At 34.2% G+C, this 19,820-nt stretch overlaps 2 protein-coding genes across 3 annotated transcripts; one reads left to right on the forward strand and one right to left on the reverse strand.

The window, feature by feature from the left end:
- Positions 1 to 2,408: 2,408 nt before the first annotated feature.
- Positions 2,409 to 9,751, reverse strand: LOC129895969 (pumilio homolog 23). 2 transcript variants are annotated; one of them, XM_055971768.1, is made up of 11 exons: positions 9,644 to 9,751; positions 8,646 to 8,892; positions 8,181 to 8,544; positions 7,430 to 7,726; positions 7,033 to 7,200; positions 5,396 to 5,539; positions 4,981 to 5,100; positions 4,463 to 4,648; positions 3,837 to 3,985; positions 3,567 to 3,749; positions 2,409 to 3,130 (listed from the first exon to the last, which is right to left on the reverse strand). In XM_055971768.1, the coding sequence occupies exons 2-11, from the start codon at positions 8,786 to 8,788 to the stop codon at positions 2,803 to 2,805; spliced, it is 2,082 nt and encodes a 693-aa protein (XP_055827743.1). In that variant the 5' UTR covers positions 8,789 to 8,892; positions 9,644 to 9,751; the 3' UTR covers positions 2,409 to 2,802. The 2 variants fall into 2 exon arrangements, with proteins under 2 accessions (XP_055827743.1, XP_055827742.1); XM_055971767.1 differs by having other exon boundaries at positions 8,646 to 8,916; positions 9,644 to 9,750.
- Positions 9,752 to 13,812: 4,061 nt separating this feature from the next.
- LOC129893840 (uncharacterized) lies at positions 13,813 to 14,710 on the forward strand. Its single transcript, XM_055969256.1, has 2 exons — positions 13,813 to 14,587; positions 14,706 to 14,710. Exons 1-2 carry the CDS (start codon positions 13,813 to 13,815, stop codon positions 14,708 to 14,710), a joined length of 780 nt encoding a protein of 259 aa, XP_055825231.1.
- The last annotated feature ends 5,110 nt before the right edge of the window (positions 14,711 to 19,820 follow it).

Below are 19,820 nucleotides of genomic sequence, written 5' to 3' on the forward strand. Positions count from 1 at the left end.
TGTAATTTAATAGATATAAACACAGAAAAACTAAGAAATAAAGAAGCTTTAACTTTAAATTAGCAAAGACGGTTATATGATTAGGAAATTATTAGTTGGAAAGGGAACGGCTTAGTTGTGTCTAATATAGAATTGATCAATGAAGCATCTCAACTTTGAGGTTTTCCTCTTCGTGTTTTTCAAAAGGATTACTTTTGTCTTTCAAATTTTCACATTTCACACGCATTTCCAGTTATGAGTATAAAAGGACCCAACCATAAGAATTTTCAAGGCTTGAACCTGTGACCTCCTAATTACATGACAACAATTTTATCAGTTACTCCAAAGCTTTCCTTCATAAAGATTATGAGTATAAAAGTGATAAAATATCAACCCACCACCGATGTGATGAATGAACATTTTGTTCTTAGTCGGATCGGGTTCGAGCCATACAAGAAATGGAGTAACTAGTCGAGTATGTTTTCTCTTATTAGCCGGTCCTACAATTAAAAGGTTAGGGGTGACGTTAGGAGCATAAAAGTTCATCTCAATTTTCTCTGTCAATAATTCTCTCATATATATATTTAAAATTATTTTTATGTATAAATAAAATATTAAATTTTGTTAACTTCTTTTTATATTTACGTCTTATATTTTAAATCCCGTTAATTAAAATTCTAGTGGTGGGCATCCAAAATCCAAACTTTTTGGATATTTGGATTGGATATCGAATTGTATTTTTAAAATATGTAAACTTTTGAATTAGATATCGGATTTAATACCATGATTTTGTATATCTTATATTTAGTACTACCCATATCAAATGTTACCAATACTAATAAGTCATAGCTTATGATAGTATTACGTTTAATATGAAATAACACGACATGAACGGCAAATTGACTTCAATTCTTGTTAATCGTAGAATGTTACATACAAATTATTAGGTGAATTAATGTTGTAATCCAAACTCATTGATTTGAATTATAATTTATTCAATCCAAAAGACCAAAACGAAATTCCAAACTTATTTAGATTGTATTTGAATTTTCAATCCAAAAATCAAAAATCCAAACCGAAAATTTTATATTCAATCCGAGCTTATTTGAATTATAATTTTTCCAATCTAAAATCAAAATCCAAACCAAAATTTAACTCCTACCCCTAGCTCTGCCCTTGCTTAATGAAAATTCAAATTAATCTAGTCAATAAATTTCAAAATATCAGATAGTTCGAGACAAGAAAATAGTGTCAAGTTGGGTGGGTATTGGTTGGGGGGTCATGAAAAGTGCTTTATGATCATATGAAAATGGTCTTCAAAAGGATGGGGATCTGCGCTTTTAAGCACACCGATTTCAGAAAGTGAAAACTCTGCCTCCGTTCATAAACATTTTCCAAGACTGCATCCGCAGAATATAAAATATAAGAGCATCTTTTGACTTGCAAATTCTTATAAGCTACACGTATTAATTAGACAACTGATAGAAATTGCACCAATCACTCAGTGCCAAACACAGTGGAAATTTACAAAAATAATAATATCAGTCAATCAACTAGTATATATGAATTCTCATATCGCATTGTTATCAAATGCAAATGAATTCTCACTAACCATATCGGTACGTTTATCCAAGACAAACATATAAATATGGTAGCACAAAAATTAGTTGCGTTAAAAGGTAAGGCCAACTAGCACCAACCTATTCTAAACAGCTTCAAAAAGGATTAGAATAAGATCAAAGCAATTTGTAAGGGATGAAATCAAATCTTTCAATAGAAAAAGTTAAAGATAATATAATAACCACCTCTTCCAGTAAATAAAATATTATCACGTGCCAGGTCACATGATCACTCTGAAACTTTCTAACAACTTTTGTGGAAATCAGAGTTCCAACACAGAACAGTCAAAGGAACATCACATGATCCCACTAAACATTGGATCCTTCAACACATTCAAACATCATATATAAATCTCATCATCTCAGCTTCAAAGCTACCAAATCACCATAAACATAGAAAAACACATCATTAACATCCTTTAACTCAGCTTAAAGCAAGACTATGAAGAGCCTTTCAAGAATATTAGCTGCTTTTGTTCTAGCACTTCTGTTGATTCTTAGTTCAAAAACCAATGCCGCACATGCAGCTCGGTTCCTCTCCAATAAAGAGCATCCCTCCAAAAAAACTTCAACATCGCAAACACTCAAGGGTCTGCATACAAATCAGAAGCAACCATTCAAGAAAGTTGATTCAAGCTTTAGGAGAATACCTCCAAGCAGATGGAATCCTATACAAAACAAGTAATTTCTAAATCTAAAAGTGTTCATCGCTTACCTACATAAACACTTTTCTCAAATATCACGTTGTTGTACCAGGTTCAAGCCTCCATAGTATGACTAAAAGAAGCATCACCTCAGCAAAGAACAGCGCCTTCAAAGCAATTCGTTCATTCAATATCAATGAAGTTTGGTAGTACAATGTTAGTTTCCACTATCCAGTTAGGATAGTCACTTGCAGCACAAATACAGGATCCAATTTTGTTCCTGGGTAGCTATGAAATTTGTTGCTAGATGCATTTCCCAAAGTTCTATAAATGTGAATACTATTAAGTTTTTCATATCAGTGCATTTATGAACCAACCATTTAAACTTACCTATGAATAATTTACTAGAATGAATAAAAATTGCATGAACAACTAAATCAAGTGTTTTCCCCATCCAATAGAAGTTCCATCCTTTCTGATCAAACACCAGAAAGTGACCAAAACTGAGCGATCATTCGCAGTAATGTAAAAATTGAAGAAAGAATCTAAAAGCATTACAGTTAAACTTTGATCTTCTTTCTTTTAGATTCTGACTCGCCATCTTTTTTCCTATGTCTTTTCTTCTCGTCTTTGGACCTTTTCACTTTTTTTGAAACCTGATGAGCCAAGAAGGGGGTATTGGAAGTTTTGGCAAAAGCCAAAGTTGTCTCAATCTCTTTCCTAATGTCTTTTAGCTTTCCTGGATTTGATTTAGAAACAGTATCAGCAAGGAAGCTCTCCTTTTCAAATGATTTGGTTTCCGTTGGTCCAAATGTAGCATAAAATTCTTTGAGAGCAGATTGTTGTGAAGCTTGTCTTGACTTCCACTGGTCAGGTTGCCTTGCAAATCTATCATGACAGATAAGGAAGCCAAATAAGTACAAGATAAACCGGGAGAGTTCAATACAACTTTCAATGAGTCCGTCAGAATGGTTTCGGAAGGTATTCCCACTATCAATTTGCACTTCTCCAATGAAGATGAGTGAATTAATTACAGCATGTAATCTCACAATTCAGAGATGCTATTTATTTCTTCTTTTTTTTCTTTTTTTTAAAAAGGCAAATATCCAAACTGCCAGAAAACATAATTTGCCGCTTCTAGAGGCATCCCTTCAGATGCTAATGTTAATGATAAACAGCATGAAGTAACTAAATTACAAGAAATAAGAAGCAGTCGTGCTTGGATGGGAAGAAACAATAACCTCAACATCTAGCCCTTTAACTTCGTGACACAAACAGGATTGAAAAGGGGAGAAGTCATGAAGATGGAAAAGGAAAGGCTTACCCATCAATATCGAGTTTCCTCAGTAGGTAAGGTCCCTGCTTAGACTTGGATAGCTCTGGTTGGAGAGGTAACATTTCTGATACTATTGTCTCTCTCAGATTCAAGTTACTAGCAGTGAAGCACTTTTCAACAGTAAATGAACCAAATGGGTGCACTGAGAGCTCACCAAAATGTCCTCGAAGCCTTCAAGTTGCAGACTATCATTATTAGAAAATCAAAAATATCATTTCCAACTGTATGGAGTAATCAAAAGTCTGCTGTAATACATACTTGGCAACTAACTTCCTCTTTTGCTTTGCTGATATATTCGAGTTGAGAAAAGATTCAATGACCCGTGAACCACTTGGATCTTTCGATGCCTCAAGAACATGATGCTCTTCTAAAGACGTGATACTAGTAACATACACCTGTATTAGTTCCTGTAGCATATCAAAAAAAGATTATAATCATGCTGACAGTAACACTTCACTCATTACTCTAATAGCAATATAAGGGCAGCCCGGTGCACTAAAGCTCCCGCTATGCGCGGGGTCCGGGGAAGGGCCTGACCACAAGGGTCTATTGTACGCAGCCTTGCCTTGCATTTCTGCCAGAGGCTGTTTCCAAGGCTTGAACCCGTGACCTCCTGGTCACATGGCAGCAACTTTACCAGTTACTCCAAGGCTCCCCTTCACTCTAATAGCAATATAGTATAGGATAAACATAAGATGCACAATAACTAAGCACTGGCTTTTGAAATAATAGAAGAAATAACTAAGAGTTGAAGCAAATAAGCTAGATAGAACACTTCACATATCAGACTTAAGCAAAGACTATCAACATAGTAATGGAAAAGATAAATATGTGGCATATACATAGTATCAAATTCAAAAGAAGAATGAGAAAGGAACACATACACTGGGAAGTCTAAATATCGACTGCAGAATCAAAGATCCAACTACATGAATCTTTGTTCCATGTGGCCAACTCCAGTTTGATTTGTCTCTTGAGCAAAAGAAATTTTCAAGAAATAATATTCGGGGGACGATACACTTGGGAAACTCATCCCCTGTGCATACAGCAGCAGCAATGGCCTGACAACACTGAAACAAAGAAGACAAAAGGAAAGGAAAACATTCAGCTGATCCTTCATCTTTTATAGTCGAAGGAAATATTTATCAATAAATGAAGGTAATGAATACAAAAAGAAATATTTATCAATAATCAAACTGGATACTGCGCAAACAAATAGTTCTTTTGGAATCTTGGATAAAGCGAATTTTATTCAAAACAGTTACCAAGATGGAACTGTGAGAAGTACAAAACAGCGTAGTACAGTTCCTCCCCTATTTCTTTATATCATCCAAACATCTAGAATGTTTGAACACAATAATTTGGAAAATATGAAGTGTGACCTTGAATATTCACAACAAACCTCATGTTCATGGCTGCAGAGTCTTTGAGTTGCAGCAAGGACAGACGCAACAACTCCAGACTTTCCCATTTCGAAAAGATCATGAAACTTTGTCCCAAGCTCCTCACAGATCAAGTCCATCTTGTAAAAAAAAAGGGTGTGAGTGTTACTATAAGCCAACATATGATTAAACATGAGAATCCGTTGACAAACCTATTTCAAGCTATCAGTATAATGTCTAGTCAGATAGTATTTAATGTGCAAAGAAAATAGAAGACACGCTTTAAAGTTCATCTGGCACACTGCATACTGATTTTAACATCTACCAACATTTGGAGCTAGATGTTCTCAAGGTCATTAGATTCAATTCTACTTGTCCTTAGGTTTATCTTACATGAAAGCAATATTCCTAATAGTGAAGTTTGAAAGGCCTTACATGATCCTGACTTCTGGCATGAGATGCTAAAGCCTGCACGACGAAGTTCGCACAGTGATGACATGACATTCGAAACAATGACTTCCTGAAAACTTTCGTTAACAACTCATTGTACAATGTTTCAGGAGCAAATTCCAGGATAGCCTGCAACATTGTGCATTAAATCGTCAAATAAGGAGAACACTAGCATTAAATCGTCAAATAAGGAGAACACTATACAGGTTAGAAAGCAATGCAGCTAAAAGAAGCAGAGCAAATCATCATGTCAGAAAACTTGCAACGTCTCTATGAACCTAGGCTTCATCTGATTTTACAGAAAATGGTGGAACAATGTTAACAAACCACAAAGAACTTATGCTGATTTATATTAGCATAAAGTCTGCTTCCAGGATTAACGAATATATCGGCTCTAAGCTTTTCTTTCAGATGAATGGATTGTGTAACACGTTCAACCATCCTCCATCTTGCAGATGTACTAGATTGCAGAAATAGAAGGCTGATACTTCATCAAAGAACAGACGTAGGAACCTAATTCAGCTGGAACTGTACAAAACTGCATAACTGAGGGGCTCATAACAACTGAACGTTTCTGCAATTTACAGGTCAAGACAATCACTGTGAAGAAGCATGGGGGGAAACTGTTGTTCATGCATCTAAAGTAGATGCTGCAGATAGTCCTTTTCCTAAACAGGAAACGTGTACTATTTTATTTTTTTTGAAACAGATAACATTATCTTTATATAAATAGTAAGTCTATACAAAGACTGTATAATCATCCATAATTACAGGACTGTAAAGAGACTAGACTTACAGCACCTCTATCATCTACAAGGAGTCTAAAACATCAAAAATTGAATCATGATCTTCTACACATGTTCCTTTACACCAAAAATACAAAAAGTACCAAACACTTCAACTTTATCATCTAGATAAGACTTGATTTATCTTCGAAGCACCTTTTGTTCCTTTCTTCCTATATTGTCCACCAAATATATATTGGAATGACCTTTCATATCTCTTTCTCAGGAGAAGTTTACTATAGTCCTATGACAAAGCAAAAATCCAATTGCTCCATTCAAATTAGACTGAACTATAAATATCTTGAGAATACCATTAACAGAAATGGAATAGACAAGACATTATGCAATATCACCTTTTTGAGAACATGACTTTAGAGGAGATTATGGAGGACACGGATTACGGTAGTAGGTTAGTAAGTAGTTGAGTATTGTCTCGCCTATCCTTACTTACTAGCACTCATTGCATTACTCTTGTAGTTTTTGGTTTCTTCGATTTATGTTACTATTTATTGTTCCTTGTACTTAGTTTATCATATTACTTGATTTCGACACTCTTCCTATTTTCTTGAACCGAAGGTCTCTCGGAAACCACCTCTCGACCTACCTTCTCCCAAGGTAGGGTAAGGTCTGAGTACACAGTAACCCCCCCCCCCCCCACCCCAAAGACCCCACTTGTGGGATTACACTGGGTATGTTGTTGTTGGAATACAACCATTTGCAGCATACAGAGAGATTCCATGACTAAGGAGCTCTAAAGTCTAAACTAGTTAAATATCAAATACTGTTGGAAAAGCATATACGGAGAGGAAATATAGACAGGCATCGATGATATTTTACCTCCATTAAATGACTGTACGCAGTTTCTTCCACTAGCCTTAAAATGTTCCGTATGGTTATTCCTTCTATCAAGTTCCCAGCATTAGCACTTCCAGCACTGCTCCCAAGAAGAACTCGAATTAAATGCAACAACTCTGGTTCATTTCCGGACAATAATTTCAAAGCAGTCTGCAAATAAGAGAACAAAATCATCATTACTCGTTGATATGTAATTCGACAGTTGTGGCTTAAACTAGTAGCCTTAAACAATATATGAATCATTACTTCATACAAGCATGTATTAGTAGTGTTTACACAGTCATCGTTATCATGTCATCGTTATCATCTTTTGCACATCTACATACTGTCAGCAAAGAGATTGGCATAAGAATAGAGCCTGGGATCATAAATTATATACCTGCAGAACTAAACTGCTGTATTGATTCACTTGAAGTTTTGAAATGTCTCCGCTGGCAGCATTTAACATCTCTGATACAAATTTTTTAAGCAAACTAGGAAATATTTGCACAGACTGCAGTGAGCCATTGTCTTTTGCATGAGGTGCCTTGAGATTCAAGCGTTCAGCCAAGCCAACTGATGACTTTGTGGAATGGAACTCTTCTAAAGGCACCCCTTTAAATAGGCAGAGAACACTCCGAAGCACATGAGATCCATGGCAGTTGCACATTATATCAACAGGATTGACGACAATTGCCTGACATGGAAATATAAAGAAGCCAATGAACAATCAAGTTAAGAACCTGGATCATGTAATGATCAAGAAATTATAATCCACTTTTTATACTGATCCACTGTGACGTTTCGCTATGTTAAATCTTGTAGCAAATTTCTAGAAGGGCTCTCACATAGAATCAGAAGAGCGAAAAGGAATTATGTAAGCAACTAAGAGCCTGTTTGGATGGGATAGGTCATAAGTTAGGAATCCAAACTTATGGGTTTTGGCTTATTTTTATTGTTTTGGCTTAAAAACAATGCTTAAAAGCACTCTTTTATTTTACTCAAACACTACAAAAGAGCTTAAAAGCTATTTTGGCTTAAAGGCACCTAAAATAAGCCGATCCAAACAGGCTTTAACATGTTGTAATTCAAACTATGCAATAGGGAAATATTACACTATTATAAACAATGAAGACAACATTATTTCATACCTTACAGATTTTTTTCAAAGCATGTTCAATCAGAGAATGATTCTCATTATCCTGAAGGTGAAAAGATAGCGATTTTAAAGCTGTTTCAACCACATGAGAACCAGATCTATCAGCTGCAATATGAGAGAAATTCTTTGCACAGCTCTGAAGGAAACTACAAAGGTGATCCAAAGAACAGCCTTCAAGTAGGGTTTGCAAAGTATGGCTTATTATATAATCAGTTGCAAGTTCTGCTTCTTTCCCTCTGGTTTCTTCCAAGGCATTTCCACAAATGACAGATCGCTCCTCTGGGTCAATTTCAGTACCTTCTATGGCATTAGCAATCTCCGCAAAGTATTTTGCAGTCTCAGGATCAATCTGCTTTCTACATTATGACAAAGTATGAATGTTTCACATTGCAATATGACAAATACTTCATCTAATAAAACTGGAAATGACGAATCAAGTATATGAAGCAGTTTGAACCTGAGAAATGATGTCTGTGGGACAGGGGTTGTGTTTTTGTCCTTGCGAGGTCTATTATTGTCATTGGCATTCCCTCCGGACACACTTTCAACAGCATGGTCAGCGTTAACTCCAGCATGCTTTTTCGATGTCTTTCGGCCCATTGTTCTTTTCCTTACCCCCTGATTATTCGTTTGGTTCTCCCAAGCAGTTGGTTGCTCCGTCAAATCACAGCCTTTATGTTTTCTCGAAACTAAAGCATGCAGACCTACAGAAACCATGGGTTTTTACACTGCAATGCTTGCCCATAGTAAACTAAGATTCAATAGCATGCTCAAACAAATGCTTATGAGTTACTTTTTAACGAAAGAGAAAAGGCAGCAGCCTTATACTGTGAAAGAAATAAATTTAGTGTTTCCAGAAAACACCTCAGGGGGAGAAAATATACTTCTTTTATAATATATTTTTCATTTCAATACTAAAGAAAACTATAATCTTCTGAAAACTACACATTATAACCAGCTAAATATAACACGGGACAATGTTAAAATAACATCCTCATTTTGCATAGACAGAGCTTAAGCTAAGAAACCCTAGATTATTCAATGAAGTAAGTGACAGATATTCATATGTAAAGCCAATTACTCCCTCCTTAATAATTTATATGACATAGTTCGTATTTCTAAAGTCAAAACTTCTTTATTTTGTTGACGTTTGCATTAGGACATACAGTCTTTAAGGTTTTTGAAAAACAATTTACAAACTTACAAACTATATAAAAAGTACTGTAAGTCACAGGAATTAATACAAAACCAAAGACTAGTGCCCCAGAAAAGCGGAATTAACTTCAATAAGCTCCTCAAAGATATTTGTAACCTCAATTGATAAGTATTACAGTAAAGATAGCAGAAAACTCATCCACTGAAACTGTCTAGCAAAACTTTACGTATATGAAGCAGAAACTACGTTACAAACAACCAGATAAATCAATAAAACTGTTAAGGTTATCAAATTCTTACACTGAAATTCTTACAGGGACAGCAGCAACTGATGCATTCTTCAAAAGAAGATTTCTGCAATAAGGGCAGCAAGGCAAGCGATGATTTTGGAAGATGACCAAACGTCGTCTGTTCGTTAAAGGCCCAATAACAGAAATTGGGCTGGGCTACTAAGGCTCCGTTTACAACTGGACCCATAATACTTAGGCTTTCCTTTGTCTATCAAAAGTGGATCAGCCCATGATGAGACCATCATCAGCTGCCAAGGTCACTCTGGCAGGCCCCACCACACAAGCCCACCCATTGGAACCAACTTGGTTGTAAGAGCCCGTTTGGATTGGCTTTAAGTTGGTTTTGACCAACTTAAAGCCTCTTTTCAGCTTTTGGACGTGTTTGCCTAATGCCATTTTCTTTGACCATGAAAATTACTTTTATATCTCTTATATTTTAACTAAATTTCCAAACTACCCTTTTTATTCTTTTAACCCTAAAATTCACATAATTTTCCTCATTTAAGCACTTTTATCCAAACACTCAACTGCTTATTTATAAAAATAACTTTCAGCACTTTAAAGTTCTAAAAGCACTTCATACGTAAAAATTACTTTTTTTAAGTCCATCCAAACGGGCTCTAAGTCACCATTAGGGGTTTTTACACAAATAGCCTTTAGGATGGTTTTATTTTTTTATAGTCAATGTACATAAATGATGATATATCTTCATCAACAATTTTTAATTCAAGTGACTGGGTGGATTATTAATTTCCTTTTTTTAGTTTAGCCCTCTGATATATTTCATTTGGGTCTATAATTTATCTAATGCGATAAAATATTACCGACCAAAAAACTCTATATTTTAATTATTCCACCACAAATCTTTCGTAGAAATTCATAATTTGGTATGTTATGTCTTATCTATCTTTTATGGTTGCTAATTATATGGAGAAAAGAAAATATACAAGTCATGATTTATTGTTAATGTGATAAATTGACACCGACACAATAGACAGTTCTTCATTATCTACCGACATTCACTGTGTGTGCTTTTCACTTAAGCACATTATTACGAGGAATATTTTATACTTGCGCTCCAAATAGATCTTTCATTCATCCACCTTTACTTATTTATGTTCGCTTTAGTACATTCTTAAAAAATTAACAAATAAAATAATAATTTTACTATATCACTCTTTATTAATATTAGTATCTCATTTATTGAAAAGTGAATTAGAATTATATAGTACTTAATAATAAGAGTAAAATCAGTCTAAAATGAAAGATTATTTTTTAAAAATTTAAATTGAATAAATAAAAATAAAACTATTTTTTGTATAATAGATAAATAAAGACAGAGGGTGAGTTATTAAGTCAAGGTGTTAGTTTTTGAATAAGTCACGCAAATTAAGGGGAATTTGCTGGAATGAAGGAAATATTAAATTCATTTGATAGTATTCAATCATTTTTGTCAACAACAAAGATAAACTATGGTAATTTAGTTCTATCGAAGGTTGAAAAGGACATTCTTCTTAAAATCAAACCTACATATATATATATATATATATATATATATATATATATATATATATATATATATATATATATATATATTTCAAAGGCTAGCTGTGTTTTGACGTTATAATTTAATACTACATTAGAATTTGATGCCCATTTCTGTTTGTCAATATGTATTATTAACTAAGAAATTGTCTTATTTAATTTCATTAAAACAGATGTCCATCTTTCTTTTATTTGATATTTCCTTTAATCAAATTTCGACTAGTTGCATGAAATTGGTGTAAAATTTTCTTTGTTTTTTTCAATCAATCATATAAAAGCCTCTTTTTAAAATTTTAAAAACACCAGCACATTTCTGATTCCATATTTTTTTTTGAAAGGTTTTTGTTGGTTTTAGCATTTTAATATTAATGTTTAATATATTAATTTGCTTAATGTTGGAGTAATAGTGTTGCCTTTCAATGGCACTTACTGTTGTTATTTTTTGCCCGTTAGTGGGCAATTTCTTTTGCTGCCGTTGGAGCTGTTCAATGGCTACATTACTCCATTTTGGAGTTACATTTTTGTCCGTTTAATGGTGCATCAAATTGCCATGGATGGCATTTGTTAATCCCCATGTTATTTTACTCTTTATTCCTCTATTATACATGCTAACTTATGTAATCCTAGGCCATTTATCTTCTCTATTTACTTTACCATTATCTTTCTATTCATTGCTGGGAAGACCTCATCACCTATAAATAGAGATGGTCTTACTTTGTTTCTTACCCACAAGAAAATATAAAGCGCATAAAAGTTAGTCAAAATCTACCTCTACTTCATAAATCAACCTCTAAAATATAAATAAGGCATAAACTATCTTGATGATTTATTATACACCTAAATTATGTAAGAGTGAAACTATTACACACCTAAACGTATAACACCACTCTTATAGTATGTGGTTTATTACACTCGCTGCCATGTGGTGCTATGTCAATGTCACGTTAGAAATTATAATTTTTTATATTTTTGTTTTTTTTCTTTTTTTTATTAATTATTTTTTTTATTAACTATATTTTATACTAATTAACTCTTAATTGATTATTAACTATCCATCCAATTTTTATTTTTTTCTTTTCTTTATTGATTAACTTTTCTTTTATTAACTATATTTTATACTAATTAGCTCTTAATTAATTATTAATCACTCGTTCAATTTTTTATATTTCTTTTCTTTTCTTTTCTTTATTAATTAACTTTTCTTTTATTAACTATATTTTATACTAATTAAATCCTAATTAATTATTAACTACCCATTCGATTTTTTATATATTTTTTCTTTTATTTTCTTTTATTAACTATATTTTATACTAATTAACTTCTAATTAATTATTAACCACCCATTCGACCCACCCCCAAACCCCAATCGTCTTTTCCACCAAAATAGGAGAAGAATTCTTCTTCTTCTTAATCGGTTTTGAAAGAAAAAAAATAAAGATTCAAAATAGGGAGCAAATAGAGGTGGGTGTAAAGAAGAAGATGGTAGGTGGGTGTGAAGAAGAAAGAACGTGGGATGGGTGATTTTTTTAATTTTTATTTTATTTTAATGAGTTTTGAAAGAAAATAAATCAAGATTCAAAATGGGAGTAAATGAAGGTGGTTGTGAAGAAGAAGTGGTAGGTGGTTGCGAAGAAGAAGAGGATAGGTGGGTGGGAAGAAGAAGAAATGATGTGGGTGAGGTGATTTTATTTTTTTAATTTACAGAATCTGACGCGCTGTTTTTTTTTTTTGTCACGTCAGTTGTAGGGGGTAATAGTTTCACTTTTAGATAGTTTAGGTGTGTAATAGATCGTCATGATAGTTTAAGTATGTAACTGACTTTTTGGTATAATTTTGGGGGGAATTTATGCCTGAATTCCCTCATTGGTGCTATAAAGCTTATTAAAGAAATTAAGACACAACGATTGAAGTAAAAGGAAAAAAGTAGCTAAGAAATTGTTTGGTCAGGTTTTTGTAAATCCAAATATCCTTTTTAGAGCTTATTTTTATAGAGATACAATATTAGTGCTTTTGAGTTGCAAAATCAGTTTTTAAGCTTAAAAAAAGTAGTTTTTTCGCACATTTGCATTTCTGCAACTTTTGATCGAACATAATTATTATTTTTTAAATTTATAAAAGTGCTTTTGAAAATGATAAACCAAACATAAATTATTTTGTTTAAAGTAAATTTTAAAATAAATATTTTATTCGTCCCAATTTCAGTGTCTTACTTTTCTATATTTAGTGAGTTTTCAATTCCAACATTAATTTTACATGACAATTTTAAAAACACGAAATTAAAAGGACTTACTCATCTTTAATTTAAGTTCATAAGATTATGTTGGAATAAAAAGAAGAGAAGAAAAGAAGAGAAGACAAAGATAAGCAAACTAGTATGGGTTTATTGTTAATATAACTAGTATGGGTTTTTTTATTGTTATTTATCTTTTATGGGTTTTATTGTTATTTAAACTAGTATGGCTTTTATTGTTGTTTATCTTTTATATCTGTATATATAGACATGAAGGTTGTAGAGGGGAGATCATCAAAGAAAAAAAAATTCAAAAAATCTGTCTTCATTTTCTTATTTTCTTCATGGTATCAGAGCAGCAGTAGGATCCAAATCTTTTCTTTATTTTTGTTCTTTCAATCCAAATGAAAAACACATCACAATCATCTGAGGGAAACTCTTCTTCTTCTTCATCTGCAGTAATAGATTCTAGCAGTCCATATTATCTTCATCCCTCAGATTCTCCAGGAATGAATCTTGTGAATTTCGTTTTCGATGGAACTGGTTTTGCTGCGTGGAGAAGGTCCATCATTATTTCTCTATCAGCTAAGAACAAGATGAGTTTTATTGATGGTTCTGCCGAAATACCATCTGCTGATACACCTGAGTTCAAGTTTTGGACTAGGTGCAATAACATGGTGATTTCTTGGTTGCTTAACTCTCTTTCAAAAGAAATTGCAGGGAGTGTGATATACTCTAAATCCGCTAAAAATCTCTGGACTGACCTTCATGACAGGTTTGGTCAGTCCAATGGAGCTCAACTCTATCACCTTCAAAAAGGCCTCACAGATCTAATGCAAGGAACAACTGATGTAGCAGGATATTTCACAAGAATCAAGAGGATTTGGGATGAGCTGGATGCTCTCTCCAGCGGAGAAATATGTTCTTGCAACTGCACCTGTGGAGTAAAGAAGAAAGTAGTCAAATCCAAGCAGGACGAAAGATTGATCCAATTTCTAATGGGACTTAATGATGTTTATACAGCAGTAAGAAGCAACATACTCATGATGTCACCTCTCCCAAATGTGAATCATGCGTACTCTCTCCTCATTCAAGATGAAAAACAGAGAGAGGCATATGTTAATCCTAACTTTCCAGGTGACACATCTTCATTTCTTGCAACACATCAGAATTTCTCAGGTCAGAGGTACAACAATACTGATTTTAGAGCAAGAAAGAACAACAACAATAACTACAACAACAATCTGTATTGCACAAATTGTAAGAAATCTGGGCACTCAATTGCAAAATGCTACAGAATAATAGGTTATCCACCTGATTTTAAGTTCACCAAGGGGCCAAAATCACAACCAAACAACAAAGGGAACTCTATGGCTAATGCAGTGACAACTGGTGGATGCTCAGGTTACGCAACAAATGGGAAACAAGCAAATGGATTTATTGCTCAGGAGAACTATGGTGGTTTGGGAGAAGAGTTTCAGAGTGCACAGATTGGAGATGTGCCATTTGCAGGAAGTGAGGTTTCAGCTAACATGGTGCACTGTTTTTCTGGTAACACTTTCAGTGATCCAAGACTATATCAAACCCATGCTAACTCTAGCTACTGGATATTAGATTCAGGAGCTTCTGCTCATATGTCTTTTGACCCTGCTTTCTTTACTACTCTTACACTTTTGTCTTCTCCTATTTATGTCAAGCTCCCAAATTCTTCCAGGGTAAGGGTGACACATGGAGGAACTGTCACTCTCCCTCATAATTTGCTACTAAAGAATGTTTTGCTTGTCCCTTCTTTTAAAATCAACTTGATATCAATTCATCAATTCTGTAAACAATTCTATTGCACACTAAATTTTTCTTCCATTCGTTGTGTTATGCAGGGCCATTCAATGAGGACCCCTCTGGTTATTGGTGAAGCAAAGGATGGGATCTATATCATGACCACTACTTCAGGTCTACAAAGTCTTGTCAAGTCTAATTCTAAATCTGATGTTTTACTCTCCAGTTGTAGTTCTTTTCCTAGCTCTTTTTTCTATTCCAGTAAACAATAGGGATGATGTAAAATTGTGGCACATTAGATTGGGCCACATGCCTTTTGATTCAATGAAAAACATCAGTTCCTCTTCTTCCTTTTCTCATTTTGATCACAAATGTGATATATGCCCTGTTACTAGACAAACTAAACTGCCATTCCCTTCTAGTTGCATCAAAACTAAAGCAATTTTTGAGTTAATCCATGTGGACACTTGGGGACCCTATAAATCATCTACCTATAATGGATACAAGTATTTTCTTACTATTGTAGATGATTTTAGTAGAGCAACTTGGACTTACCTCTTGACTACTAAAAGCAATGCTTTTCCTACACTAAAGAACTACCTAGCTTACACTGAAAGACAATTTGGGGCTAAGATAAAAATGATAAGGTCAGATAATGCTCTTGAGTTAGGCAGTGGAGTGATTCTTTCAGAATATTTTCTCTTAAGAGGAATCATCCACCAAACTTCTTGCACTTCCTCTCCACAACAGAATGGAGTTGTGGAAAGGAAACACAAACACCTTTTGGAGACTTCTAGAGCTTTGTTACACCAATCTAAAGTGCCTATTTGCTACTGGGGTGATTGTTTATTGACCGCAACTTTTCTAATAAATAGGTTTCCCTCATCTGTGCTCAAAGGAAAAACACCTTTTGAATTGATTTTTGGAACTTGTCCTTCATACAAGTTTTTGAGAAGTTTTGGATGTTTGTGTTTTGTTTCAACCCCTTCACATAACAGACCCAAATTTGCTCCTAGGGCAGTCCCTTATATATTTCTTGGATATCCTGTAGGGAAGAAAGGGTATAAAGTCATGGAAATGAATTCTAAGAAAATCATCGTTTCAAGGAATGTAGTTTTTCATGAAACTACATTTCCTTTTCACACTCAAACTCCTTCTCCTCGTATTTTCACTACAACCACAGCTGGTTCAGGACCATCTATTTCTTTTTCTCCTACACTATCTTCATTGGTTTCTAACCCTGATGAATCTGATTCCTTAGGGTCCATTCCTAGTGATTCTACCTCACTTCCTTCATCTAGCTCATCTATTGATGTTCCTCCACCTTCCCCAAGTCTATCTTCCTCATCTAATAGTCTTCAAATTCATGATGTGGATCCCATCTCTGTTGTACCTGAAAGAAGATCAGAGAGGGTTCCTAAAAGGCATGTGTATCTAGATGAGTATGTTTGCAACTCAGTTTATCTCACTGATCTTTCCACTTCATGTTTTACCGATCCCATTGATCCTCCTATTTTCTCTTTTATTGCTTTATCTATCTCTAATCAGCAGGTCTTGAATGCAATTTCAAGTATAAGTGAACCAAAGAATTATTCCCAGGCAACTATGGATCCTGGTTGGTTAAAAGCTATGGACACTGAATTTGAGGCATTAAATTTCAACAACACTTGGGAAATTGTGAGTCTACCTCCAAATAAGAAATCTTTACCCTGTAAATAGGTTTACAAAGTAAAGCACAAAGCAGATGGGTCTATAGAGAGATTAAAGGCAAGATTGGTGGTAAGAGGAGACATCCAAAGAGAAGGCATCGACTTCAATGAAACGTATTCTCCTGTTGTCAAAATGACAACAATAAGATGCTTACTTGCAGTAGCAGTCAAGAAAGGTTGGAATATATCTCAACTAGATGTCAATAATGCCTTCTTGCATGGTGAATTGCAAGAAGAGGTGTATATAAAATTTCCTCCAGGTATGGAATCTTCTAATCCTAACTTAGTTTGCAAACTAAACAAATCTTTGTATGGATTGAGACAAACCTCAAGACAATGGTATGCAAAATTAGGGGCTGCTCTTAATTTCAAAGGGTATGTTTCATCTCTAAATGATTACTCTTTATTCTACAAGCATTCAGGTCACTCAGTTTCTTTAGTTACAGTCTATGTCGACGATATAATTATTACTGGGAATGATTCTACAGAGTTGTCTAACCTCAAGCAATTTTTGGACACTGAATTTAAGATAAAAGACCTAGGAAGCTTACATTATATCCTTGGATTGGAGGTGGTACGAGAAGACCATGGTCTGATAGTGAATCAGAGAAAATTCACTCTTGAACTTCTGTCTGAGTACAACTGTGATGACTTAGCTGAAGTACCTTCTCCACTTGATCCTTCGCAAAAACTCTCTGCTGATGAAGGGACACCACTCACAGATCCTTTTTTCTATCGAAGATTGATCGGAAAACTCAACTATTTAACTCACACTCATCCAGATTTAGCCTTTGCGGTTCAGCATTTGTCACAGTATATGCAGTCCCCAAGGTTACCTCATTACGATGCTGCAATTCGTGTTCTTCGATATCTTCGAAAATCTCCACGTCAAGGATTGTTCTTCAGTAGCAATCCTTCTTTTTCCATTCTTGCTTTCTGTGACGCCGATTGGGCCTCGTGTTTAGATACGAGAAGATCTGTCAGCGGGTATTTTATAAGCATGGGTGGCTCTCCGATTTCTTGGAAATCCAAGAAACAAATTTCAGTATCACTTTCATCTGCGGAAGCAGAATATAGATCAATGCGACGAGTTGTTGCTGAAGTCACATGGTTGAATCGTCTTCTTCGAGATCTATCAGCTCCGCCTAAGCTACCAATCCCGGTCCATTCTGATAGTCAATCGGCACTCTACATTGCTAGAAACCTTGTGTTTCATGAACGCACAAAGCACGTCGAACTTGACTGCCACTTTGTGCGTCAACAGTTCACCGCAGGTCTCATTTCTCTAAATTTCGTTCCATCTGCATCTCAAGTTGCAGATATCTTCACAAAGCCTTTATCAGGACCAGCTCACAATACCATTCTTCGCAAGTTGGGGGTTAATTCTCTCCCCTCCAACTTGAGGGGGAATGTTGGAATAAAAAGAAGAGAAGAAAAGAAGAGAAGACAAAGATAAGCAAACTAGTATGGGTTTATTGTTAATATAACTAGTATGGGTTTTTTTTATTGTTATTTATCTTTTATGGGTTTTATTGTTATTTAAACTAGTATGGGCTTTTATTGTTGTTTATCTTTTATATTTGTATATATAGACATGAAGGTTGTAGAGGGGAAATCATCAAAGAAAAAAAAATTCAAAAAATCTGTCTTCATTTTCTTATTTTCTTCAGATTAAAAAATCTCTCTTTGTTTTTTTTCTAAACTTTGTACAAAATCAAATTAAGATACAACAACAACAACAACAACCCAGTGAAATTCCACAACGTGGGATCTGAGGAGGGTAAAGTATACGCAGACCTTACTCCTACCAAGGTAGAACGATTGTTTTCGAGAGACCCTCAGCTCAAAAAAAGCATAAAAAGAGGTCAGATAAGGTAAAGAAATTCAAAGCGTTATGTAACAGCAAATAACGAATAACACAAATAACGAAAGCGACACAGATAAAATTGAGTAATCAAAGTACAGAAAGTGATAGGAAGATAATAACAGAAGTCAGAACACAAGAAATTATAGTGCGTTAATGCGCCTACTAATACGGAATAACAACGAGACTATGTACTAGCCTTCTACCATAATATGAGTCCTCCACACCCTCCTATTTAAGGTCATGTCCTAGGTAAACTGTAACTGCGTCATGTCTTGTCTAATCACCTCTCTCCAATATTTCTTTGGCCTATCCCTACCTCTTTTGAAAACATCCATTGCCAATCTCTCAAAGAACGTGAATTTTAAAAGTTCTACCAAACCAACTATAAATATAGGGGTGTTGGATGTCCACCAACTTACAATTTTGAATTCACTTAAGAGCCCGTTTGAATTGGTTTATAAGTTGCTTATAAGCTGTTTTTAGACTTTTTGATTATTTGATTGGTCAATTTAAAGTCATTTTGTACTTAAAATAAGTTCAAAAAAATAATTAAATTTGTTTAACTTAACTTATCTAAAACAATTTATAAGGTGAAAACATCTTATAAATTACTTAAAATAAGTTAAATCAAACAACACTAATGAGAAAATGATGTACTTTGGTAAGTATGCACATCTATAGGTTGGATGGATTGGGACATGCTCCAATCCTTCTGTTTCTTTTTTACATGATCAATATGCATAAATAATATAGCTAAAATTTCTTTTCTTTATTAAATTACTCATATTTATTACATCCAATAAAAAAAATAAAAATATAACTACTAGCTAATATTTTAAGAAATTAGAAAAATGATTACTCAATGATCAAGATAAAATTGGATAAGTAAAAGAGACGGAAAATTCTTTCGTTAGAAAATTAAACGGGAAAACAACATGTGTAGAACAATGAATACATACCAACCTAAAACACAAGTTGCCATGTGAATTAATGGTAAAGAGAATATAAAACAAAACAATGGGACGCCAATATTGATTTTTAATTTATCACACCACAAATT

The sequence above is a fragment of the Solanum dulcamara genome, chromosome 7 (genome assembly GCF_947179165.1).
Source record: "Solanum dulcamara chromosome 7, daSolDulc1.2, whole genome shotgun sequence".
NCBI classification, from domain to species: Eukaryota; Viridiplantae; Streptophyta; class Magnoliopsida; order Solanales; family Solanaceae; genus Solanum; species Solanum dulcamara.